The 21,908-nt window shown below is 39.6% G+C and overlaps 1 protein-coding gene across 2 annotated transcripts; it reads left to right on the top strand.

Annotated features, from left to right (window-relative positions):
• The first annotated feature begins 1,144 nt into the window (after positions 1–1,144).
• c5 (complement component 5) lies at positions 1,145–21,467 on the top strand. Of its 2 annotated transcripts, XM_030791266.1 has the most exons (42): positions 1,146–1,290; positions 1,910–2,105; positions 2,929–3,082; positions 3,219–3,289; positions 3,384–3,478; positions 3,650–3,732; positions 3,828–3,918; positions 4,568–4,673; positions 5,136–5,268; positions 6,618–6,733; positions 7,091–7,291; positions 7,512–7,715; positions 8,222–8,431; positions 8,828–8,977; positions 9,440–9,566; positions 9,739–9,804; positions 11,988–12,056; positions 12,455–12,649; positions 12,777–12,867; positions 13,199–13,281; positions 13,579–13,718; positions 14,054–14,266; positions 14,746–14,806; positions 15,061–15,150; positions 15,318–15,530; positions 15,636–15,717; positions 15,960–16,119; positions 16,624–16,722; positions 16,810–16,981; positions 17,110–17,315; positions 17,535–17,687; positions 18,166–18,228; positions 18,512–18,605; positions 18,708–18,747; positions 18,996–19,098; positions 19,238–19,312; positions 19,573–19,678; positions 19,778–19,861; positions 20,163–20,252; positions 20,427–20,510; positions 20,698–20,836; positions 20,979–21,467. In XM_030791266.1, the coding sequence occupies exons 1-42, from the start codon at positions 1,226–1,228 to the stop codon at positions 21,118–21,120; spliced, it is 5,115 nt and encodes a 1,704-aa protein (XP_030647126.1). In that variant the 5' UTR covers positions 1,146–1,225; the 3' UTR covers positions 21,121–21,467. The 2 variants fall into 2 exon arrangements, with proteins under 2 accessions (XP_030647127.1, XP_030647126.1); XM_030791267.1 differs by lacking the exons at positions 18,708–18,747; positions 18,996–19,098; positions 19,238–19,312; ... (4 more) ...; positions 20,698–20,836; positions 20,979–21,467 and having other exon boundaries at positions 1,145–1,290; positions 17,535–17,691; positions 18,169–18,228.
• Positions 21,468–21,908: the final 441 nt, after the last annotated feature.

The following is a 21,908-nucleotide window of genomic DNA, read 5'->3' as shown; positions in this document are numbered from 1 at the left end:
AAACAGGAAATTCATGGTCCTTAAATGGGCTCTCAGTCTGTTCCGTTTCATTTTAGACATAATACAAAACCATATTATAACGTTGAGCAGTTCAGTACAAGATCTAAAGTCTATAACTGCGACACAAATGTCTGAGACATAAGCAACGATTGCGAGTTCAATTTCATACCCAATTCTTAAAATAACTAAGACATGGAAGCTGAATTGTTTGTTGAAAAAAGAAAAAAAAAATTGCATGGACCTCTCCGGGTTCATGCGACACACGTCGTTTACTTAAAAAAAACTGAAAGGCTTTACCACAACCTAGCCTAATTAGTAATTTTAATGGAAGACAATTTAACACGTAATCAACGACATTCATCAGCTTAGACATTTTGAGTTGTGGAGAAATCGTAAAAGTTAAGAAAACACTCTAATCATAGTTACTGTCAGTAATTTTTCTTGTGTAAATTTGCCACGTGTCAATTTTAGCTTAAATGATTCGCTGTTTTTAATGGTAGGCTATAGCCTACTTCATTCTGCATTCTCTGATAGGATCAGATTCTATTAAAATAAATCTGTGTTCAAATAAATAAATAAATAAACCGGAAAGATAGCTACATCCGAAAGTAAGTTCTGCAGTAATGTAAAATATTTGACTGAGAAAGCACTCGTTTGCACCCGGAGAGTTCATTGTCTTATGTGTAGGTATGCTGTTTTTTATTTCGTCGTTTTCAAAGCGTTCGGATAGTCAACGACCTTAACACACGTTTTCCAGAAAACTACATTTACGATCATTGCAGAGTCAACATGTTATGTCTTGTGTAACAGTAAAAAGCCCTGACCGAAGCAAGTTTACATTTGGATCGCAAAGCTGAAGGCCTGGTTAGAGCGCCGGGGAAGACGTTGCTTTAAGCATTTAGCTGTATGCTAGATTTATTAGTCTGCGAAATCGTGCCCAGTGCAGCTAAGAATTAAGAACATCCAAATTATTTTCATAGATGATTCCCGCTATAATCTGCTTTTCAACACCTCCACACTTCTCGTAACTTTTGCCCCTAACCTAAATTTGAGCATCGGCTGAACTTTTTGGTCGATAATGTTTGTTATTGTAAGCTGATAATTAACTCACTAAATAAATACAAAGCCAGCTGATAATTCACTCAGCAGGCAAACCATTCCTGAAACCTACGAGAACAGGGGTAGATGTTGGACTGGACGCCACGGAGGAGCTCAGGAGTTCAAGATGGAATTACTGTTTCTACTTTCTCTCATCCATCTTTGCTGGTGGACAAACGCTCAAGACACAAGGTGAGTTGAGTGAGACTGCAGGTTTGTTCCTAATGTTGACCTTGTGCAAAAAGAACCCTCATTTAAATTCCCGATAAAGGCTCTGGAGAGAATATAGCAAAATTCATTTCCATATTACTGTCATAATTCAGAAAATTTAACGATTCACGTTTACAGTATAGAGATATATATTATAATCTAAGAACAAATACACTATTTCTTATACACTCTTCCAGATTAAATTCAAATCTAAATGCCTTTGTCTTGGTGGATTTGGATTAGTTTTATTGCATAGGCTATACCTTACACAGTTTACATTATGTCTAAAGAGGTCCGAGAACTGTTCACATCCCTTAAAAACGCCACGGTTCAACTTACCAGATTTAATGGTCCTAAGAAGGCAATGGGCCTGCTATTAACTACATAAGAAAAAAATTGGCTGGCTGTAAAAGACTGCCTGTATTATCTAATCATTTTCTGTGAAACAGCCAAATAGCTACTAGTTGAAACTGCCGTCCATTAGCCTACATGCAAGATCTGTGAATTATTTGGTTAATTTGATCCAGTTACTGTTATGTTATACTGCTTCCATCTTTGGTGCAATGTCACATCGCCAAACAGTATTTGTGTTGCTCAACAGTTACCTAATCACGTACCCAAGAGTGTTAAGACTGGACGCTGCTGAAAAGGTGGTGGTTCAGTTATTTGGCACAAATCAGGACGTAACTGTTGAGCTGTCCCTTAAAAAGTCAATGTCGTGGGGTGACAAAGTGTACGATTCACAAACAGTGACGCTCAATGCCCAAAATAAGTACCAATCTGCAGCCACATTGCGGGTAAGTTTGTTACATTTTTTGACCAGTGAAATAATCACTTTGCTTATTTTCAGAATCGGCATGTGGGGAGTGGGGTGTAGGGGGTGCCATGCTTCCCCCCCCCCCCCCACAGCAGACCAGGCCCTTGGCCCCAAACTTTGCATTTGATTAATTAAGTTATATTTATCATATTAAAAGTGAAAACCTTTTCGCTAAAGGAGATGAAATTTTAAAAAAAGAAGAAAAGAAAAAACACCCTGTTGATCATATTTGAATACGGAAACATTTGGGGAAGTAGTATGCAGAATTGGAACTGGGTTGGTGTGTTGGTCAAATTCATATTATCAAACATCAAACATTTACATCATAGATTGAGTTTTCAAAAGGCTGTCCCCCCCCCCCCCCCCCCCCCCCATTGGATTTGTTCTAGTGCCAACTCTGCTCATTTTAACCTGTCACAAAGCAATGGTCCAGGGCAAAAGAAAGCCGTTGTTTTACACTGGTTTCTCTTATATTGGGACAGGCTATTAAATTTTGTCACATTTGAATGAAATTCCTGACCAGAGATAAGTTGAGGGATAAAACGGTGTTGGCGTGTATGTGTATGTGCATGTGCATGTGTATGTGACTCTAAGAAGTAGACAAAGCTCCCTAAATTTGTTGTATGCAAAGTCCTTATCTGGTCCTGCTGGATTATGTCAGTATGAGCTGGAATGTAGATTTGCATGTAGAGAACTAGCTCTATCATTTTACATTTTAATAATAATTTTTAAAAAAATGAATTAGATCAAGATCTGGTCACAGCTCATTTAACAGTTTATTCATTTTGTTCTTTGTGTTAAAGATTTTTTCCAGGACTTTCGCAAAAGAGGAAAATTTTGTCTACATCTCTGCAGTGTCCAGTATCTTCAGTGCTCATCAAAAGGTACCAGTTGTCTGCAACAATGGATTTCTTTTCATTCAGACCGATAAGCCTCTTTACACCCCTGAGCAGCCAGGTAAGAACTGTCCGTGTGTGTGTGTGTGTGTGTGTGTTAGAGAGAGAAGAGTGTGCTCTGTGAGTGTATTAGACAGAAAGAAAAAGAGTTAAGAGTGAAAAAACGTGCGTCCTCATGTTTTTATATTACCTTTCAGTGAAAGTGCGAGTGTACTCGTTAAATGAAGAGCTGCAGCCAGCGCGTAGACGCGTGACTCTCACGTTTTCAGTAGGTTCTGCCACTCTTTCCCTGAACAATAATTTGCATACTCACTGTGACCCAATCAAATTCGCTGATTAGTAACATGTGATGCTCTTTACAGGACCCTGATGGAATTCAGGTGGACATGGTTGACTTACAAGATGTTAATGGAATCATATCAATGGATCCTCCATTTAAAATACCTATCAAACCAAAGTAAGAATTGGATTTCTATTATTTTGACCACTTTGTCAGTTATACCTAGGTCTTTCTCTGACCTCTTTCTTTTTTTTTTCATAGTTGTTGATGTATAGTGTTCTTTTACTTATTTACATCTGCCAACATCAAGTGCTCACAGTGTTAACACAGAGCTTGTTGATACCACAGATTTGGACTGTGGAAAATTCACGCCGCTTACACAGAAGAGTTCACCACAACAGCTAAGGCAGAATTTGAGATCAAGGAATATGGTGATTCATTCTAAACAGCTACGTTTTTTCCATGCATTGCTAAGCAGGTGAACGCATGCCTGTTTACGCCGTGCTAAACGTGTATCTCTCTGCAGTTTTACCGAGCATCTCCGTCATGATTGAGCCAGAGGCGAATTACATCAGCTCTGCCTATTTCGAATCATTCAAACTGAAGATTACAGCCAGGTACGAGTCTCCTCTCACCTGTAAGATCACACACACACACACACATAGCACGTATGAGCACGATTACCACAAAGTTACAAGACAAGTAAAAAAAAAAAAAGACACAGATTTGTACCTTTGTAACACTGTCGCTGAATATTAGAGTTGCTAAGGCATTGTGAGGTATGATTTAGCATGTGTGAATAAATCTGATTTTGCTATTGCAGTATTTCATATCAGTACATCAGCACAGAACTGCTCTTCTGCCTTTAAGACTGGAATAACTTCAAAGGCATTCACAGAACGCATATCCTATTTATGGCATGTGTTTACCTAACATTGTTGGATTAATCAGAACTGATTATTTAGCATAGCTACAGTATAATACCATTGAACTTTTTCACTACAGATTTTGGGAGCGTCAGTGTAATGATTACTTACTGTAAAGCCCTTTGAGAATGTAAACAGTGATATTGGGCTCTAAATAAACTTGAACTTGAACTTATTCTGAAGTTATTACATATCTAACAAATGGCAAAAGCTTTAAATGAAATGCCTTCTTAACGCCAAGATTGGCCCACTGAACTACACCGTTCTTCAGTTAAAACTGAAACGATTTTCAGGGTGTTGTTAACAGTGTTGTGAGATCCAGGCTTGTTTGTCTCGACAGGTACGTCCACGGAGCTCCCGTAGAGAGAGGAGACGTGTTCGTAAAGTTTGGATACAAAACGAAAGACGGCACAGTCATGATACCTGACTCCTTGAAACGACATCTGGTGAGAAAAATAAAATGAGACGCATGTCGGTTTGGTGTCAAACTACTCTATGCACTGGAACAAAGGACCACTTCATGTTACGAAGGTCTTTTTTAAGGACCGAATCTTGTCTGCGCTACATTCAATTTTACTTTTACAGAAGAAACCGTTATAGCCATTGGACGCGTTCTAAATTCATCGTACTTCCCGTTGATGTGATGCTTCGTGCTCATGTAGTTATGATATTGTACACAGTGTGGCGCTGTGTTGGGGATTCAAATTTGCATACAGGTGTATGCTCATTGAGACATTAGGAAACCAGACAGTGTGTGATTACCTTGTCTTATCCTGTGAAGTTAACGGTGAAATATTATAAACTTTGCCATTGAAGGGACTCAGTCAACAAATATATTTATATTTATTTTCATTATTTTTTTATTTTCATATTTATAAACATGAATATGTTTTATTTGCTTCTTTCAGATGTTTGATGGGAAACTAGATGTCACACTGAATATTAAGAGTGCACTGTCAACAATGCCTGATGGGCCAACAGAGCTGGCTCAACTCATGGGAAGCAACCTACATGTAGTTGTTCTGGTACAAGAGTCAACAGGTACAGTCAGATACATCAACTGCCAAAAACAAAACAAATAATGTAAAAATAAATCGATAGATAGATAGATAGATAGATAGATAGATAGATAGATAGATAGATAGATAGATAGATAGATAGATAGATAGATAGATAGATAGATAGATGGATAGATAGATAGATAGATAGATGGATAACAGCAGTGCCATGATGGTTTCGGGCTTCACACCAGGGACCAGAGGGTTGCTGATTTGAATCTCTGATGGTCAGTAGAGATGTCAGTTTAGTTAAGGGCTGAGTTAAAACAAAGACATGCAGGACAGTGTTTCAGAAAGTTACTACTTTCTCTGAGTTAACTTTTTCTTTGTTTTAACTCCCCTGATCTCATGACTGACACACCTGATTTCACTGATAAATTAATCATCAAGCCCTTGATTAGCTCAGTTGCTCAACTGTGATAATGAAGAGTTAAAACAAAGACGCACAGGACAGATGGCCCTGATGTCTGGAGTTGAGAACCACTATCTTAAAATAAGCTATGTAGTAAAATACACTATCAGACATTGCTCAATGAATGTCATTATAGGACAGAAGAATAGAGCAATTAGCAAATAGCTGTGCTCTAAAACTTGTTAACTTACTTGCTAGCTTGCTAGTGGCATTCTAGAAAACATCACAGGCATACACAGACAGCCTGGGACAGTGGCATCTTGTGGTTAGTCTTATGGAAGCCTTCATTATCGATAACACAGACAAGCTACTTTTGTTCCTAAGGACAAAACTACTTTCTAATAGCTAAATTTGGTTTTTATAGCAGGTAATCTCTTATACTAAATGTGATGCACTTCTTCAAATGATTGCTTGTAAAGTTAAATATCTAGGAAAATTAACTTACTCCACTGTGGAATCTGTTGTAAATTGCTCCGGAAAAAGGCATCTGCTGAATGTCTAAAATAGTGTTACAGATAATTTTGTATGTATTTTTGTATTTTCAAACTACAAATAACTTGTATTTTAATTACATACATTTTCTCACACCAATACTTTGTATTTTATTTTGATACATTTGATGAGCAAGTATTTGTAATTTGTAACAAGATACTTTTTGATGTATTTGTGCTCATCTCTGTATGTATGTGTGTACACACACACACACACACACACACACACACACACATATGATAACAATGATAGATCATATAAATCATATTAATCATGATAACTACGCTGTAGCTGCAATAACAATGCATTTTTCCAACAGAAAAAATGAGAACTAAACAAGCTTTGCTTAATAGTGGGTAACTGATGAACAAGCTGAGGCTGTTGTTCATTGCTGTGCCGAGTTTCTTATTTTCCTCTTTCGTTCTTAGGTGGGATCTCTCAGGAAGCAGAGCTGAGTAACATGGAGTTTGTCAGCATCCCATACAAACTGAGTCTGATCGCAACGCCCCCCTTCATCAAGCCCTCTCTACCCTACACCATCAGAGTGAGAGTCCCGCTCAAGCTCCTTTCGCTCGCAGGGCCATTTTCGTTGAACTGGATTGAACTGGATCATTGAACGTTTCATCGAACTTTTCATTTGTATAGTTGAAGCCGAACTGTCACATTGTTTGAACTGTTCCACATTAACGAGTCTTCACAGACTGAATGATTATACTGTGCTAGTGAACTAGTAAACTTTACAGTAATTTTCTGATCTTTAATAGAATGGTTTAGGTTTCGTTTTACTGCTCTCCATTTGGAGCAGTGTTGGTAACTGAGAACATTCTCATGGTTTGCTTTTTATTGGTCCTTACCGTGTATTTTTTCAATGAGTTGATCTCTTGAACTGTTCTCACCCTAGGTATTGGTTCGAGACCCTTTGGGGGTACCAGTTAGCAGAGTTCCAGTAAAAGTGTCTGCGATTCTACAGGATGAGAGTGGGCAGATGGAACCTCTTTATTATTCTGGTCAAAAAGCAGAGGTCACTGAGATTACCCAGAGAACTGGCATCGCGCAGTTTGTTTACAACATTCCTGCCAATGTGAAAAAAGCTGACTTTTCCGTAAGTGGGTCCCTTTTTTTGCACTTGTACCACTGTTTGAGTTTTTGTAAAAAGGTACAGACATGACTTTCTGGCTATACTGAAAGACATTCTTAAGAGATACAGGGCAGAGGGCAGGTTCCATGCCAAATTGAATGGATCTTTTGTTTTTGTTTTGTTTTTCTGCTCATATGTGCTCATGTTGAGAAGTATGATTAACAGCGTACATTTGAAATGTCAGTTTGTAACTGCAGATACAAGATACTCTCCCACCACTCAAGGACAACTTACGCTGAACACTGAAGCCTACAAATCCGTCAATCACAGATATTTGTACATCGACTTGCCCTCGGACCAGTCCACCCTTTCAGTTGACGCGTTTGCCAGCATCACCATTTACTTTCACTATGCTAATTACCTCCCTCTCAAGTTCTTCAGCTATCAGGTAAGACACTGGACAGAATTTAACCTGACGCCAACACTCGACTCAAGGGAATTTGATTCCTCGAGATCTGCATTGCATGGAGAGACCTTTGTGTTTAGCCTCACGCTTGCAAAGATACGCCTTAGTCAGTTAACAAATGTTATGAGAGAGGTCCTTGGTGGTTGGAACTGGACCTTTCTGATTAGAGTTGGTCCAAAATCCTGCATGCGCTCTGAGAGGAGCTTTATATCAAGGTAGCTCAGAATGCAGGTAGATGGATTAACTTTTCAATTAGCTACTAATTAAAGTCTAAAAAGGTAGTAGTAGTCCCAATCCACACATTTCAATGAATTAAATTTCAATTAAAAAGAAATTTAATTAATTAATTAAATGAATTAAAGTTGCAAAAAGTTGCCAAACAAAAATCTTATATATAAACTCTCCAGGAATGAGCTGAAACAGTCTTGCTTCAATTCTTCAACTGTCATGAACATTATAGTGTTGAATACAGTCTTTCTGCACCACAGGTCATCTCAAAGGGCAAGGTTGTGAAGTTTTCCACGGAGAAGCGCGTAGAGAATGCCAAAAGCCAGAGCATCAACTTCCGTGTGACCCCTGACATGGTTCCGTCTATCCGTTTGCTGGTGTATTACATCCTGTCTGGGGAGCAAAAGGCAGAGCTTGTGGCAGATTCCGTATGGCTTGATGTAAAGGCTAAATGTCCCAACGATTTGAAGGTATTACTCCAGACTCTGTTGACACAGTCTGTGTTAAATATGTTGACGGAGTCTGTGCCTAGAACAGTTACTTGGCTCTATTTCAAATTCAGGGAGTATAATAATGACACGTTTTCAGTTGTAATAAGTGTTTCCCACCTCAAACTATGAAGATTTCTCTTCCCCCAAATAGTAAAGTGATAAACCATCCACAATCTACCTGTGCTACTTTTGCCCCCTGTAGACAAACCACAAAGAGGGTTGTGAAACGCCGAATCCTTTTGAGAACAATAGAACACGGCCGCAGTTCTCCAAATGAAGGGTTTACCCCACCTATCCACCCCCCCACCTCCCCAACCCCCCCAACCCCCACCCCCCCATCCTATGATTTTTCTAACATCATGTGTTTGCTTCTAGGTAGACCTCTCTGCACCCAATAAGAAGTACAAACCAAAGGACACTCTAGACCTATCTGTAAAGACGGGTGACACGTCCCTGGTGGCCTTGTCTTCCCTTGATACCGCTTTGTACTCCCTTCGCTCGGCCAAAACGGACCCACTGGCCCGGGTAAGACCACCCCATTGTAGACAAATTCAGCTAATCTGTCGACGTCCTACAACTCAGTGCCTTATAGTATTAAACGATTTTCTTATCAAAGAAAGCAAGGTGCATCAGAGAACATTTCAGAAGTGGCACCAACTGATTTGCACACGAGCACATTTTTCTGAGAATAAATGCCAGAAAAGTGTATCAAACACCAATGTTTCTCAACTGCTTTGGCTTTTTCGATTCATTCAGGTTCACCATTGAGTGTTCGACATGAAAAAGGAATTAAACTCCGACGCAAAAATAATAATAATTATAATAGTAATAATAATAATAATAATAATAATAATAATAATAATAATAACAGTAATAATAACATACTATATTCTTATATCTAAACGCCTGGTGCCTGTGGATACCATTTTGCCTTGTAGCTACACATTAATCAGAGTGATTTGGGGGAAACCTGGAATCTTGTCATAGGTGTTGCGACATATTGAAGAGAAGGACCTGGGATGTGGGGGAGGAGGAGGTATTAACAATGCCAATGTGTTTACCCGTGCCGGCCTCGCATTCATGACCAACGCAAACGCCCACGCCTCTGACGCAGGTACGTCTTCTGATAAAGTCACTGTCCATCAACATCAGTGATTTAAAAAACAAGGGTGAAAAGCCATAGTGAAGCATTGAAAGGCTTATGATACCTGTGTTTGATAAATGACAAAAGAGAAAAAGAGTACTCCTTAGACTGGCATGAAAGAGTTCTCTTGTTGTTTCTACAGACGCCTGTACGGCTATTGTGAGGACAAAACGTTCTGTTCCACTAGAGGACCAGCGTAAAGAAAAAGGCAAGTGAATTCTGATTTTGATCATTTTCCTCTTGAAATGACAGCAAAAAAAAAACCCCATTGAGCTTCATCACCAGTGGGCCTCCACATGATTGAACCCAAGAGTTTCATGTTTTCTACAAGCACCAATACACATACTGTGGTGATGTCCATTTTGTCGCTATGCTAACTGTAAACATAGAGAAATGCAGGCTGTCTTGGACTTAGAATGGACTATCATTCCAACAACCATGTCAGATGTCATTTCCCCCCCCCCCCCCCCCCCCCCCTACTGGGATAAATCCCCATCACCTTCTCAGGTGTACCAGTTACTATAAATTGTAAATGAAATAAAAGGTATTTCTCTCTGCTTTACAGCAAAGACATACAAGGTGTAAGAAAACTGCTGTATGGAAGCTTCTGACATCATGCCAACACTAGATAGATAGATAGATAGATAGATAGATAGATAGATAGATAGATAGATAGATAGATAAATAGTTTTTTTTATTGTTCTTTACAAGGAAATTTGTTGTAACAGTTGTACAAGGACTCATATGTGATTCCATCACCACGATTTGTCCCACAAAATCACAACGTACACCTAACATAGACATAACATGACATAATATACATGAATAACACTGTGCACACCCAACAAAGATACATCCCCACGTCATACGTCCACAGTGAAGACAAACATCTATACACATATACATGGCATCTTGGCACTTGATGGTTACGGGGGTGTTTTGTTCGGTGTTATTATGGCAGAGGGAACGAAACTCCTACCGTAGCGTGCCCCCGTCTGCAAGCCAGGGATCTATATGGGCGACCTGATGGAAGCAGTGTGAAGAATGGACTGAGTGGATGCCCGGAGTCGTGCGCGATTAAGCGTGCTTTACGTGTAATGGCATTGCTGATGAGATCTGGGAGGTTGAGGGTGGGGAGACCGATCACTTTTGAGGCATTGTGTGTCATGGGTATAAGTTTGTTCCTGTTGGAAGCGGTTAACATGTTAAAGAAACAGGAGGAGCGACAGAGGAGATGGGTTGGAGTATACTTTCGTACAGCGGTGGCAGAAGGTGGGGGTGGGGGTGGGGCCTGGGGGGCAACAGATTCAAGTGCTGATCGAGCCAAGAACCTTAGGACCAATCACATGAAGTGTAAGAAGGCTTTCTATGACTGCTGCCAGTACGCTCATGATCTCAGACAGAAAAATCAGACTGTGATCTCTCTCTCTGTCACAGACGATACACTCACTCTCAGTCGCTCAGGTAAACCAGATTTTGCCACATACTGTCACGTAACACACCCGGTCGCCATTGTTGTCATAGCAATGTTCAATGATAATGTTCAATAACAATTTCATTCATAAGTCACGAACCCAAGACTACTATGGCTGAGATGAGGGAGCAGAACTGGACAACCGAAAATTTGACCGCTGTCAGGAGGATTTGAAGCTTATAAATTATACTTATAACCTCTACATGTCACTTATGTGAATCGGATTCACTGCTATAAGGATAGACAAACTTACCAGTGCCATTCTCAGTTTATAGTATGTTTCTATATAACTGCTGGAATGCTGTATATTAATCACAATGGTGTTGTCAAACCATTACAGTGTAATTACATTGTTATCATAAAACACTCATACAGAAGAAAATTACTTTAGTAGTTCATCCAATGATCAATCAGTCTGCCTGTCTGTTTGTCTGTCTGTCTGTCTGTCTGTCTGTCTGTCTCTCTGTCTGTCTGTCTATACAGAGAGAGAGAGAGGTACAAAAGAGACTGAAAGGCAAAGTGTGGTAACGTTTTTTGAGAACTCCCTGAAAGTCGCCGTGGAACCGTTACGATCATTTGCAGGCCAGGGCTGATCTGTGTTTGAACCATTCAATGAAATCACATTAAATGATTTCGCTGTGTTTTGGGGTGAGAGAAATAACCTCACATTTATAGATGCACTGATGACTGTCATGAGCAATTATTCATGAGGGCATATTTCTCACGGACATGAAAATAAACAAAAGAAGGTACCAGGAAGATGAAGAGCCAAGAACCACCCTACAACCACAATTATTTCTAACTCAGTCCATAAATGAATTTAATGAGCACATGTATAATTCTTCAGAGCGGTCCTAACTTTTTTTATTTATTTATTTATTCTCTCTTTCTTTCTTTCTTTTTTTTTTTTTTTACAGCAACGTTACGTTCACCTGCCAGAAGGAAAAAACGCTCAACTGATTTCCATCATCTGTTCAAGGAAAAAGGCAAGTGAAAACATATCCTCTTCCTGCTCCTCTTGAACTGATATCTACACACACACACACACACACACATACAGAGACATATATATATATATATATATATATATGTGTGTGTGTGTGTGTGTGTGTGTGTGTGTGTATTATAATATTAGAGCTGACTTTCATTTAGTTCATGACATTACATATGAATTATCCTGGCCTCATCCAACAGGAAGTTTGTACAAACAAATTGATCATCAACAAATTGGCACTCAGACAGCTTAGCACATCGTTAAGAGGTCTTTCACAATGGATGGTCCGGAAATCAAGTCACTAGTTGTTTGTACACATGTATTCATGAGCTAACTTGTGAATGAAGTACGAAAAGTTGAAAAGATTTTTTTCCCCCCTATGTTTCACAGCAAAAACATACAAGTCATATGAAAAGTGCTGTATGGAAGCGTTTGACAGTTTGCCAACGCTAGATTCATGTGCTGATCGAGCCAGGAACCTTAGGACTGATCACATGAAGTGTAAGAAGGCTTTCTATGACTGCTGCAAGTACGCTCATGATCTCAGACAGAGAGATCAGAGCGTGATCTCTCTGTCTCGCTCGGGTAAGTTAGGTTTTGTTCATTTCTATGAACACACTCAATAGTCTCTCATTATGTTGAAATTTAGTATGCAATCTCATTAATAATAATTTGAGGTCTTGGTAAAACACAATACATTTCCCTTGTGCAGCGATAGAGTTTCTGTTTGACCTGACGCCCCCAATCGCTCGAACTTACTTCCCGGAGAGTTGGCTTTGGGAGGAGCATTCAATCCAAGACAGGTCAGAAAACTAAAGGAGATTCACTCTATAACAAACTTATCATTTAAATTCAAACCTCTGCCTGTCACCATGTCCTTGTCAAGTTATCATTCCATAAAAGGAGTCAGACGGACGCTCTAAGTGATCTCTTTCAAAATACCTCTTGCTTATCTAGTCCAAATCAATGAAAACTTATGAGTAGAAGGGCGAGGCCTGCTATTGTGGGTATTCAAAACTACTCAGAGTTAATAGTTTTCAAAATTAATCCTGCGTTCTCTTTTGCTGTCGTGCATTGTTCCATCCTATCAGATAGACTGGCCTTGTTATTAAAACAGTCAGGGTTATTTTTCAGGTCTCACTCACTGGTCATTCCGAGAACCCTGCCAGACTCTCTAACTACATGGGAAATGAAAGCAGTAGGCATGTTTAATACTGGTGAGTAAGAGGGAAAATGCATTATGTAGCAGAACTATTGCTTTAAAGTCAGGAGTGAAGAGGTCTTTCAACTTAAAAGTATGTGACATATAATTTTACGTGTACTTTTACTTTTACATACATGGAACTATATGTACATTTTACATACAGGGAACTAAATGTTTTGAATGGTGGAGCTGCCTCAATAATACGGGTCCCAGGAGATACAGTGCGATAAGAAAATGTTTTGAGAACATGGATGAGTAAGAAAATACGTTGGAAATTCACGGCTTTTTTTTTTTCCTTTTTTTTCTCCAGGAATATGTGTGGCAGACCCTCTCCAGGTTTCAGTTGGGAAGGAAATAAGTATTGATGTCCCCCTGCCTTACTCCATGGTGCGAGGGGAACAGCTGGAACTCAAGGGCTCAGTCTACAACCAGTACGATCAGTCAACGAGAGTAAGAGTTCTGTTCGGATTACGTTTTTTAAAGTTAATCGAAGATGAAACCATTTACTCACGAAGGGCACTTGTACCCTCTCATTTCATGAGGTTACTTCCGTCACGTGGACCACACGGCGCTCTCGCACGAACCTTCAAAAAGTTTGGTCTTATTTTATCACATTGAAAGCCACTGGATTAAGGTTGAAAAATGAATCAGCGGTTGCAGGGTTTAGTCTGAGCAGACAGTGGTCAAAATGACTAAATACTGCACGTCATGCCAAATTCAGCCAGATGTCATCTCATACTATAGGTGGTGCTTGTAATCAGATATCTTTCTCTGTCATTGGTCAGTTTCTCGTGACCCTGTCGGTCTCAGATGGGCTGTGTCTGGGGAAAGGGAGCGGTCAAGACTCTCCCTTGAAAATCAGTGGAACCATTGAAGCGGGCTCGGTCAGCATGGTCAGTTTTTTCATCATGGCGCTGACGGCGGGTGAGCACACTCTCACCTTTACCTTGAGGACCAGTTTGGGACATGATGAGGTGGTCAAGAAACTGCGTGTGGTGGTAAGAGCGTGAACATTGTCTACACTGCACTATTTCCACTATCCGTGTGTCCGTACGACTTCAACTATCAGTCGGACAGTGAACTACAGCTATTACTACTGTCAGTGTGCTTCTGTTCTTTGCTTTGTGCCAGTCTATTGTTACCCTTGGTGACACTGTAGCTACTGATCCCTCCACTGTCACAATTCTTAAACCATTACATTAGTTTATTGAAACAACAAATCACTAGCGATGCTACAAGTACTCCTTCATCTGATGTGACCGGTACTTTAATACTATGCACTACTGCTACAGTAATCTCTTTTAATGCCAATATTGCAACAGTAGCTTTAAGTGCATAGAGTTACTACAGCACTATCATAACTATCACAGGTAGAGATGTTGCTGTACAGCAGTGCTTCTTTACAACAGTTTATGTATAACCAGAAAATGTCTGTTTTTCTGGTGCATTCTTTACTCTCTTTTTCGGCTCTTAATAGCCAGAGGGTGTCAGAGCGGAAAAACCCGAGGGTAAAACACTGGATCCTCGAGGTGTTTTTGGTAAGAACCCCTACTGTCCCTGTGTACATCATTTCAAGCATGTATTCATTACAGAGAATATGAAAGCTGCCCTACAGCCTGTTTCCATACTAATGATAAACCATATACAAATGTACTGTGGTGTATTATATTTGGTTAGTTCGTAGTGATGACTTTCTTAAGGTATAAACACTACGTTTTGAAAACTGCAGGCCCTCGTTCTTTCATGTACTAAAATTCTGTGCTCATGATATCCACTGCTGTCATTTGAACAGGGACTCCAACCAGAAAAATAGAGCTGAAAATTGCTCTTCCTGAAAAAATGGTTCCGTTATCCTCCGTCGACCGTAGCCTTACTGTCAACGGTATAACATTAGATTTTTCGTTTATATTGTATTTTAAATATATTCTATCTATCTATCCATCTATCTGACTGTCTGTATGTCTATCGGCCTGTCTATCTGTCTGTCTGTCTACTTAGAAATCTTAGAGATTCAGACTTTTGTTAAGCATTAGATGCTTCTCTCCTCAGGTGAGATTTTGGGTGAGGTGCTGTCAATCATTACCGATCCCGCGGGTCTACAGAAGTTGGTCAACTTACCCCGAGGATCGGCAGAGGTGGAGCTTATGGCCCTGCTGCCAATCTACTACGTCTTTCACTTCATAGACAGCACTGAGAGGTGGGACACCCTGGGGAAGGAGTTCGGCGCCAGCAGCAGTGAGCTAAAGAGAAAGATGGCAGAGGGTAAGCTCCATACACAAATCACAAGAACAATCAGCTGCGGTGGGACTTTGTTTGTTTGTTTGTTTGTTTGTTTGATTTTTGCTTTTTCACTTTTTCATTGCCCAGGCGTCACTAGTATCATGTCTTTTAAGAGTAAGCGGGAGTATAGTTTCAGAATGTGGGACAAGGATTTAGAAGCCAGCACATGGTAAGTGTGCGCATGCATGTATTTCTCCACTGCAAAAACAAACAATGCCATCTTAACAAATGTAAACACTTTGCAATCTTATGTTTTCCTCTGTGAGATTAATTATCCTACCAAGCACAGTGCATGTCAGATCATTCATCTTATTTCAAGACAGCTGTTCTTGGGTTATGTCACGCAAATATACATAACTCTTGGTTTAATTCAGAAAGGTCTTTTTAAGTCCTTGTTTGCCTTTTTTCCAGGTTGACTGCACTTGTTGTGAAGACCCTGGCTGAGATGGATAAATACATCACAATAAACCGCAATGTTCTGACTAACACCGTCAACTGGTTGATCACTAATTGCCAAGCGAGCGACGGCTCTTTCAAAGAACAGTCTACTGTCAAACCAAAGAAACTGATGGTAAAACACATAGCATTCACAAAAGTGGTCTAGCCTATGTGTGTTTGGGTTTTTTTCTCTCTGTCAGGGGAGATGTGTGTGCGTGTGTGTGTGTGTGTGTGTGTGTGGATGGAGTCTAATGCATCCCAGAGCTCTCTAGAATTGGTTTAGAACAGCAAGCAAGCCCTACCAGACAAAATCTGTTATGATACAGTTAAGCTAAGCCTTAGATCTAAATGAACCAAAGAACCCTCAGTCTGGCTGCGAGCTCACTCTGAAAATGACTGCTGTGTGTTTTAAGTAACAGAGCGGCAACAAATAGGACAATATTTCATAGGGATTGAAAAAATAAAGAAGAGGACTGTAATGTTTCATTGTAACACTGAAGACCAAGGCTGTGATTACTGGTTCATCTGCTCTTTGAATTTAGAATCATCATTTAAGTGGTGTAATCAATATGGCATGCAGGGTGATAACTGGATCCTCGTACAATCTTGTAACCTTTTCTTTCTCTATCTTCCAAAGGGTGCCGGCGCAGACGTGACTGAACAGAAGGTCTACCTTACATCGTTTGTCATTATTGCCATCAAGAACGCCTTGTCAGTCCCAAAATCAGACTTGGAGGTATATGCCAACACCTCATTTTTTTTTCTCATAACGCACGACTCCCGTTTTTTTGCGGTTCGGTAACGCGGCTTTCTTTGACCTCAGATGTTTGCAGATGCTATGAAATTGGCAGCTCATTACGTTTCCACAAAGGCAGCCAGCCTGAAGAGTTTGTACGTGAAAGCCATCGCAGTGTACGCAATGACCCTTGCAGACCCTCACAGCTCTCCAGCCTCACAGCTGTACCAGGAACTGGAGAGAGAAGCATCGGTTAAAGGTAAAACTCGTCCTCGCAGACCCGAGTTTGAACTGTGGACTAGCGCATGTGCTGCAGTATATGGTATAGTGAATTTGTCATATATATATATATATGTATATAACCATGCCTATTTTCCACGGGCTCAGGGACACCGGCCGTTGTCCGCTTCTGGAAGGAGGATGATTCTCCTCAGGATCCATTAAAGCCCAATAAAGCCTCTTCAAAGACAGTAGAGACCACCGTCTACGTTCTACTCACAGCTCTGCGTAAAGGACAAGTGTCCTATTCCAAACCCATCCTCCACTGGTTAACTCAAGACCAACGCTATGGCGGCGGCTTCTTCTCAACACAGGTCCCAAACATGCAGCGTCGGCGTTAAAATAAAACACACAGGGCTCCGTTTTCATTGAGCAAATAGATCAATTGGTAAATTGCACCGTAGGCTAGGTAGAACCGAAATAAAGCTGTCCGTAATCATTGTGAAATCAGGAGCCAAAAGGACACATAGTTTTATCACTCATCTTATACCTACATCTTTAAGGAACATCAATTCTCTCCTTTTACCCTATAGGATAGCATTCTCACCCTAGAGGCTTTGACCAAATACGGCATCTTAGCCAAAAGTGCTAAGCTGGATATGGACATCCAGGTTTCATACAGGAAGAAGGGCGACCTTAAAATGATCAAGCTCACCCAGCGACACCCCGTGGGCGGATCTATTGAGGTGAGACCTTCTCTCTCCACAGGCTATAGACAATGACCAAACCTCAACAAACTCTTCTCAGTGTCACTGTTTTTCCCTCAAAGTGTTTTACTCAGAACTCTGAATAGTCGGTAACTACCTTGCAAGTTAGAAGGCACCTGCTAAGCACTATGTAAAATACAAAGCAAAGTTCAACATGACAAACAAAGGCTAAAGTTTTTTGTGTTAACTTACATTTACATTTATTCATGTAACTGACATTTACATTTATTCATTAAGCAGATGCTTTCACCCAAAGGAATTTCCAAGTGAGGCAAAATACAATCCAACTTAAATTTACTATGTATTTTAAGAAATGCCAGCTTACTACCCAACAAGATAGGGGACGGGAAATGTACGAGGAAAGAGCCATTCATAAGATGTCAGCTCTTTTCTCTGTTTAGCACCATTCACTGTCTGTGCGCTGGTCACCAGTTGCTCCATCCCACTGTCTTTACAGGTGACTCAAAATGATGACCTCATCCTGTCTACAGCCATGAGCTCAGGAGTGGCATTTGCTACTGTAAGATCCATCCATCCAGTCTCTACATGTTCATTTTAGATTATATCATCTTCACTCTTTCCGAAGTGTAGGCCTACCTGATTTTTAAATGTAGCATATGTCTGAGCATAAATGAAATTATTAATGTATGTATTTAGATTGGTTGGTTAGTTAGTTAGTTATTTAGTTAGTCTTATTTATTTCTTCATTAAGTTATATGCTTTAGATTGCCTGTCTCTCATCATATCAATTCCGAGACTTGGATTCATCTTAAATTGTGATGTTTATGTTTTTCTGATAATAGCTAAGGACGGTGTACTATGTATTGTCAGTTAGCAATGAAAATTGCCACTTCGACCTAAACATTGATGTCCGTGCTCGTCAGCCAGGCTCCAACGGTAGGCAGTGTCTCTGACCTGTTCATATACAAACTGGCCCATACAGTCTTCATCTCAAACGAGCGCAGTATGATGGAAATCATTTGTGTCTCTTCTACACAGATCCCATGCTCCTGTCACCTCGAATTGTTGCCTGCGCAAAGTGAGTGTACATCCGTACAGTGTGTGCACACTGCTTACAACAGCAGTTTTATATAAGAGATACTGGATTAAAAAAAAAAAAAGAAAACAAAGAGCAAATCAAATCTTCAGATGAATCCACAGTATCTTAAATTTAATCTTCACCCAGGTTTATGGTCTTCCACAAGGTGCAGCATTGCTTTCTTCTTGAAATAATTTTCTGCAAGCGAAAGTTTTAAGTTTTATTTGTACGCATGTGTGATGAAACAGATACAAGCCTCGACCAAACGAGTTTGAAATGGAGGCTGGACGAACGGTGATGGAAATAAATTTGCCCACTGGAATGATCCCCTTGCAAGAAGATCTGGAGATGGTGAGATTATTTCTGTGACGGGACACTGAACGTGGGGGCTAAACTTGAACCTCTCTATTGATCGTACAGGTCGTTCCAACATTTCCCACTTTAGATTTGAACACTTTTTTGTTTTTTCTTTCCTTCTACACTGTTACAGATCCTGAATGGATACGAGGTCTTGATTTCAAGTTATGAAATTAGGGGCAGCCAAGTTCTCCTTGAGATAGACTCGGTAAGCACATTTATTTTCTTTGGTATTCTCAATGCCTATCGTAACTAGAAATTGTTCAGGACATTTTTTTGGAGCAGCATCTCTAAGAAATGAAAGATGAATCGTGGAAGAGGTTTGGACACAACTGGTGATTGGACATTAGGTCTCAATAACCTAAAGTTCTCGCAGGTTTTCATGTTTTATACTGTTTCATGGCTGATTTTTATATGTCTGATTTTTCTGCAACTTAGTTGTCACGATTTGACCTGTTATTGCTGTAGGTCCCGTCTGATAGATACCACTGTGTGGGATTCCGTGTTCAAGAGCAGTTTAACGTTGGAATGACCAAGGCGTCCTCCTTCAGGGTCTATGAATTCTACGATCCATGTAACGTCCTCATTGTACTAATTTTCTATGAAGTACTGAATGCAGCGTATTAGCTGCAGTGTCGTTGGTAAATGTCCCTTTTCTGTTTGCAACCTGCAGCGAGTGAATGCATTAAATTCTACAACAACCAAGAGAAAAAAATACTGCGCTTATGTGAAGGGGACCAGTGTATGTGCATGGCAGGTAGGCCTCATGTTATCTTTGTAGAGTGGTGGATAAACCACAGAACTGAGTTGGAGAACCTACTGATGTTTTTCTACTTTAATCATGGATTGCAAAACCAAATGCCGGCTAAGGCTGTAGATCTCTGCTGGTTTGAATCAATTATTTTTTCTGATTGCAGTTTATTCAATTTTTTATTTCATTAGTGACCATTAGTGATGACACAAATAAATGATGAATAGCCTTGTTATTGTAAGCTATTAAGCATATGTTTTCATACATTATGCATTGGTAACGTGATCATACTTTATTGTGTTAACAGCGGAATGCTGCAATTTCAAGTCTTCTATGGATAATAGTGTTACTGCTCTCGAGCGAAGAAAGGATACCTGCAAGGACAGCATTAAATATGGTAGTATGGTTTATTAGACCTTACTACTGTTCCAGTTAATAAACCAAGCAAAATAAACAGCAAATACAAACAGCAAAATATGTCCTAATCTAGCTAGCATACAATTATTTAAGTCCTGTAAATGAGAATGAAAATGAGATTTTTTTTTTTTTTTTACCTTTTTTCTCCCCTCAGCATTGAAAGTCATGATTGAATCCTCCACAGCAGAAGAAGACTTTGTGACCTATAAAGCTACAGTTAAGAATATCTTCAAAAAAGGTGAGGAGAAGCAAATCAGCCGTGTAGCAATTTGTAGTCACTTTTCTGATATCAATATATTACATTTTAGACTGTTTACTCTAAACTGTTGTTGTTGTTTTTTTTTTAAAATGAATGGATAGGCAAATATTTGATAACAAGAGTAAAGGAATAGAATAACAAATATGCTGTCTAATGTCTACTACAGGAACCGAAGACATTAAATTCGAAGAAGAAGTGGAACTTATAAAGAAGGCAACATGTACTTCAACAAAAATTGAAACAGGCAAACAGTATCTAGTCATGGGAACTGAGATTATGCCAGTCTCTGTTGGTAATCATCACAAGTACGTATCATGATGGAACTTTCCTACGCTAAATGATTTGCCTTATTTTGGTTAATATTATCCCCCCCCTTGCTTAAAGTACACTTTAAGGTCACTTAAAGTACAATTTTATTTATTTCAATATTTCACATTGTGTTCTCAGGTACAAGTTTCCTTTGGATTCTCAATATACTGTGGAGGTATGGCCATCAGCGGATAGTTGCACTGGGCCTCCCTGTACAGACTATGTCAAAATTTTGAATCTTTTTGAAGAAGATTTCCTGTTTTCTGGTTGTGATTTTTGACTTAGCTTGTAATTCATGACAGCTTTTGATGGTTCTGCAATCTCAACAATACATTTAAAGGGTCAGAGGTACATTCACAGTTGCTTGTTATTTTTGAAAAACGACATTTCGAAATTTTGTTTAGTTTTATGTTAAGTCTGACTTACTTTTGTGTAATATGAATTTGATGGATGATGCTGTCAATAAATAAAATCAGCTGAATCATGAATAAATGTGCAACATGTTTGGTTGAGACCCCTCTCAATGTTTACTGCAATGTTTTACTACAATTGTTTCTCCTTTTTTGAAGAAAATGTCCTTACAGTATTAACACCTTGGAATCTGAATAAAATGAACGTGCTGGAGTATGGAATCGTGCGAGTTTTCAAATGTTCAGTGTCGAATGTGCCACAACAGTTGTTACGTCGTTAGCTTGTCGGGTCACATGATCAAAACATGACCGCGAATGATTTGACTTTCGCTGCTTCTCTGCAGTAACGTCGGCTAGCTATCTTGATAAATAACTGGAACTCAAACTGTTATCTCGTGGAAAAGGGGTTAATTCTTTAAATTAGGGTAGTAATGTGTTGTAATTCTTTCAAAAGAACGTCAAGAATATTACTGCATGTCTGCTGAGCAAAAAGGTTGATTCTGCGCACGTTTTGTGTTGCTTATGGTTACTATGGAAACTCATGGTCAAACTCTATCAAAATTAGTCTGCTGAATACTTACAGGCTTGGAAAAATTCACTGTCTCCATCCCTTCGTTTCAGGAGGCAAGAAGATTGGTAAGCACAGAAGAATTAAGTC

Source organism: Chanos chanos, chromosome 14 (assembly GCF_902362185.1).
Source record: "Chanos chanos chromosome 14, fChaCha1.1, whole genome shotgun sequence".
Lineage (NCBI taxonomy): Eukaryota > Metazoa > Chordata > Actinopteri > Gonorynchiformes > Chanidae > Chanos > Chanos chanos.
The sequence above is the reverse complement of the archived record's forward strand: the minus strand, read 5'-3'. Positions and strand labels throughout refer to the sequence as shown.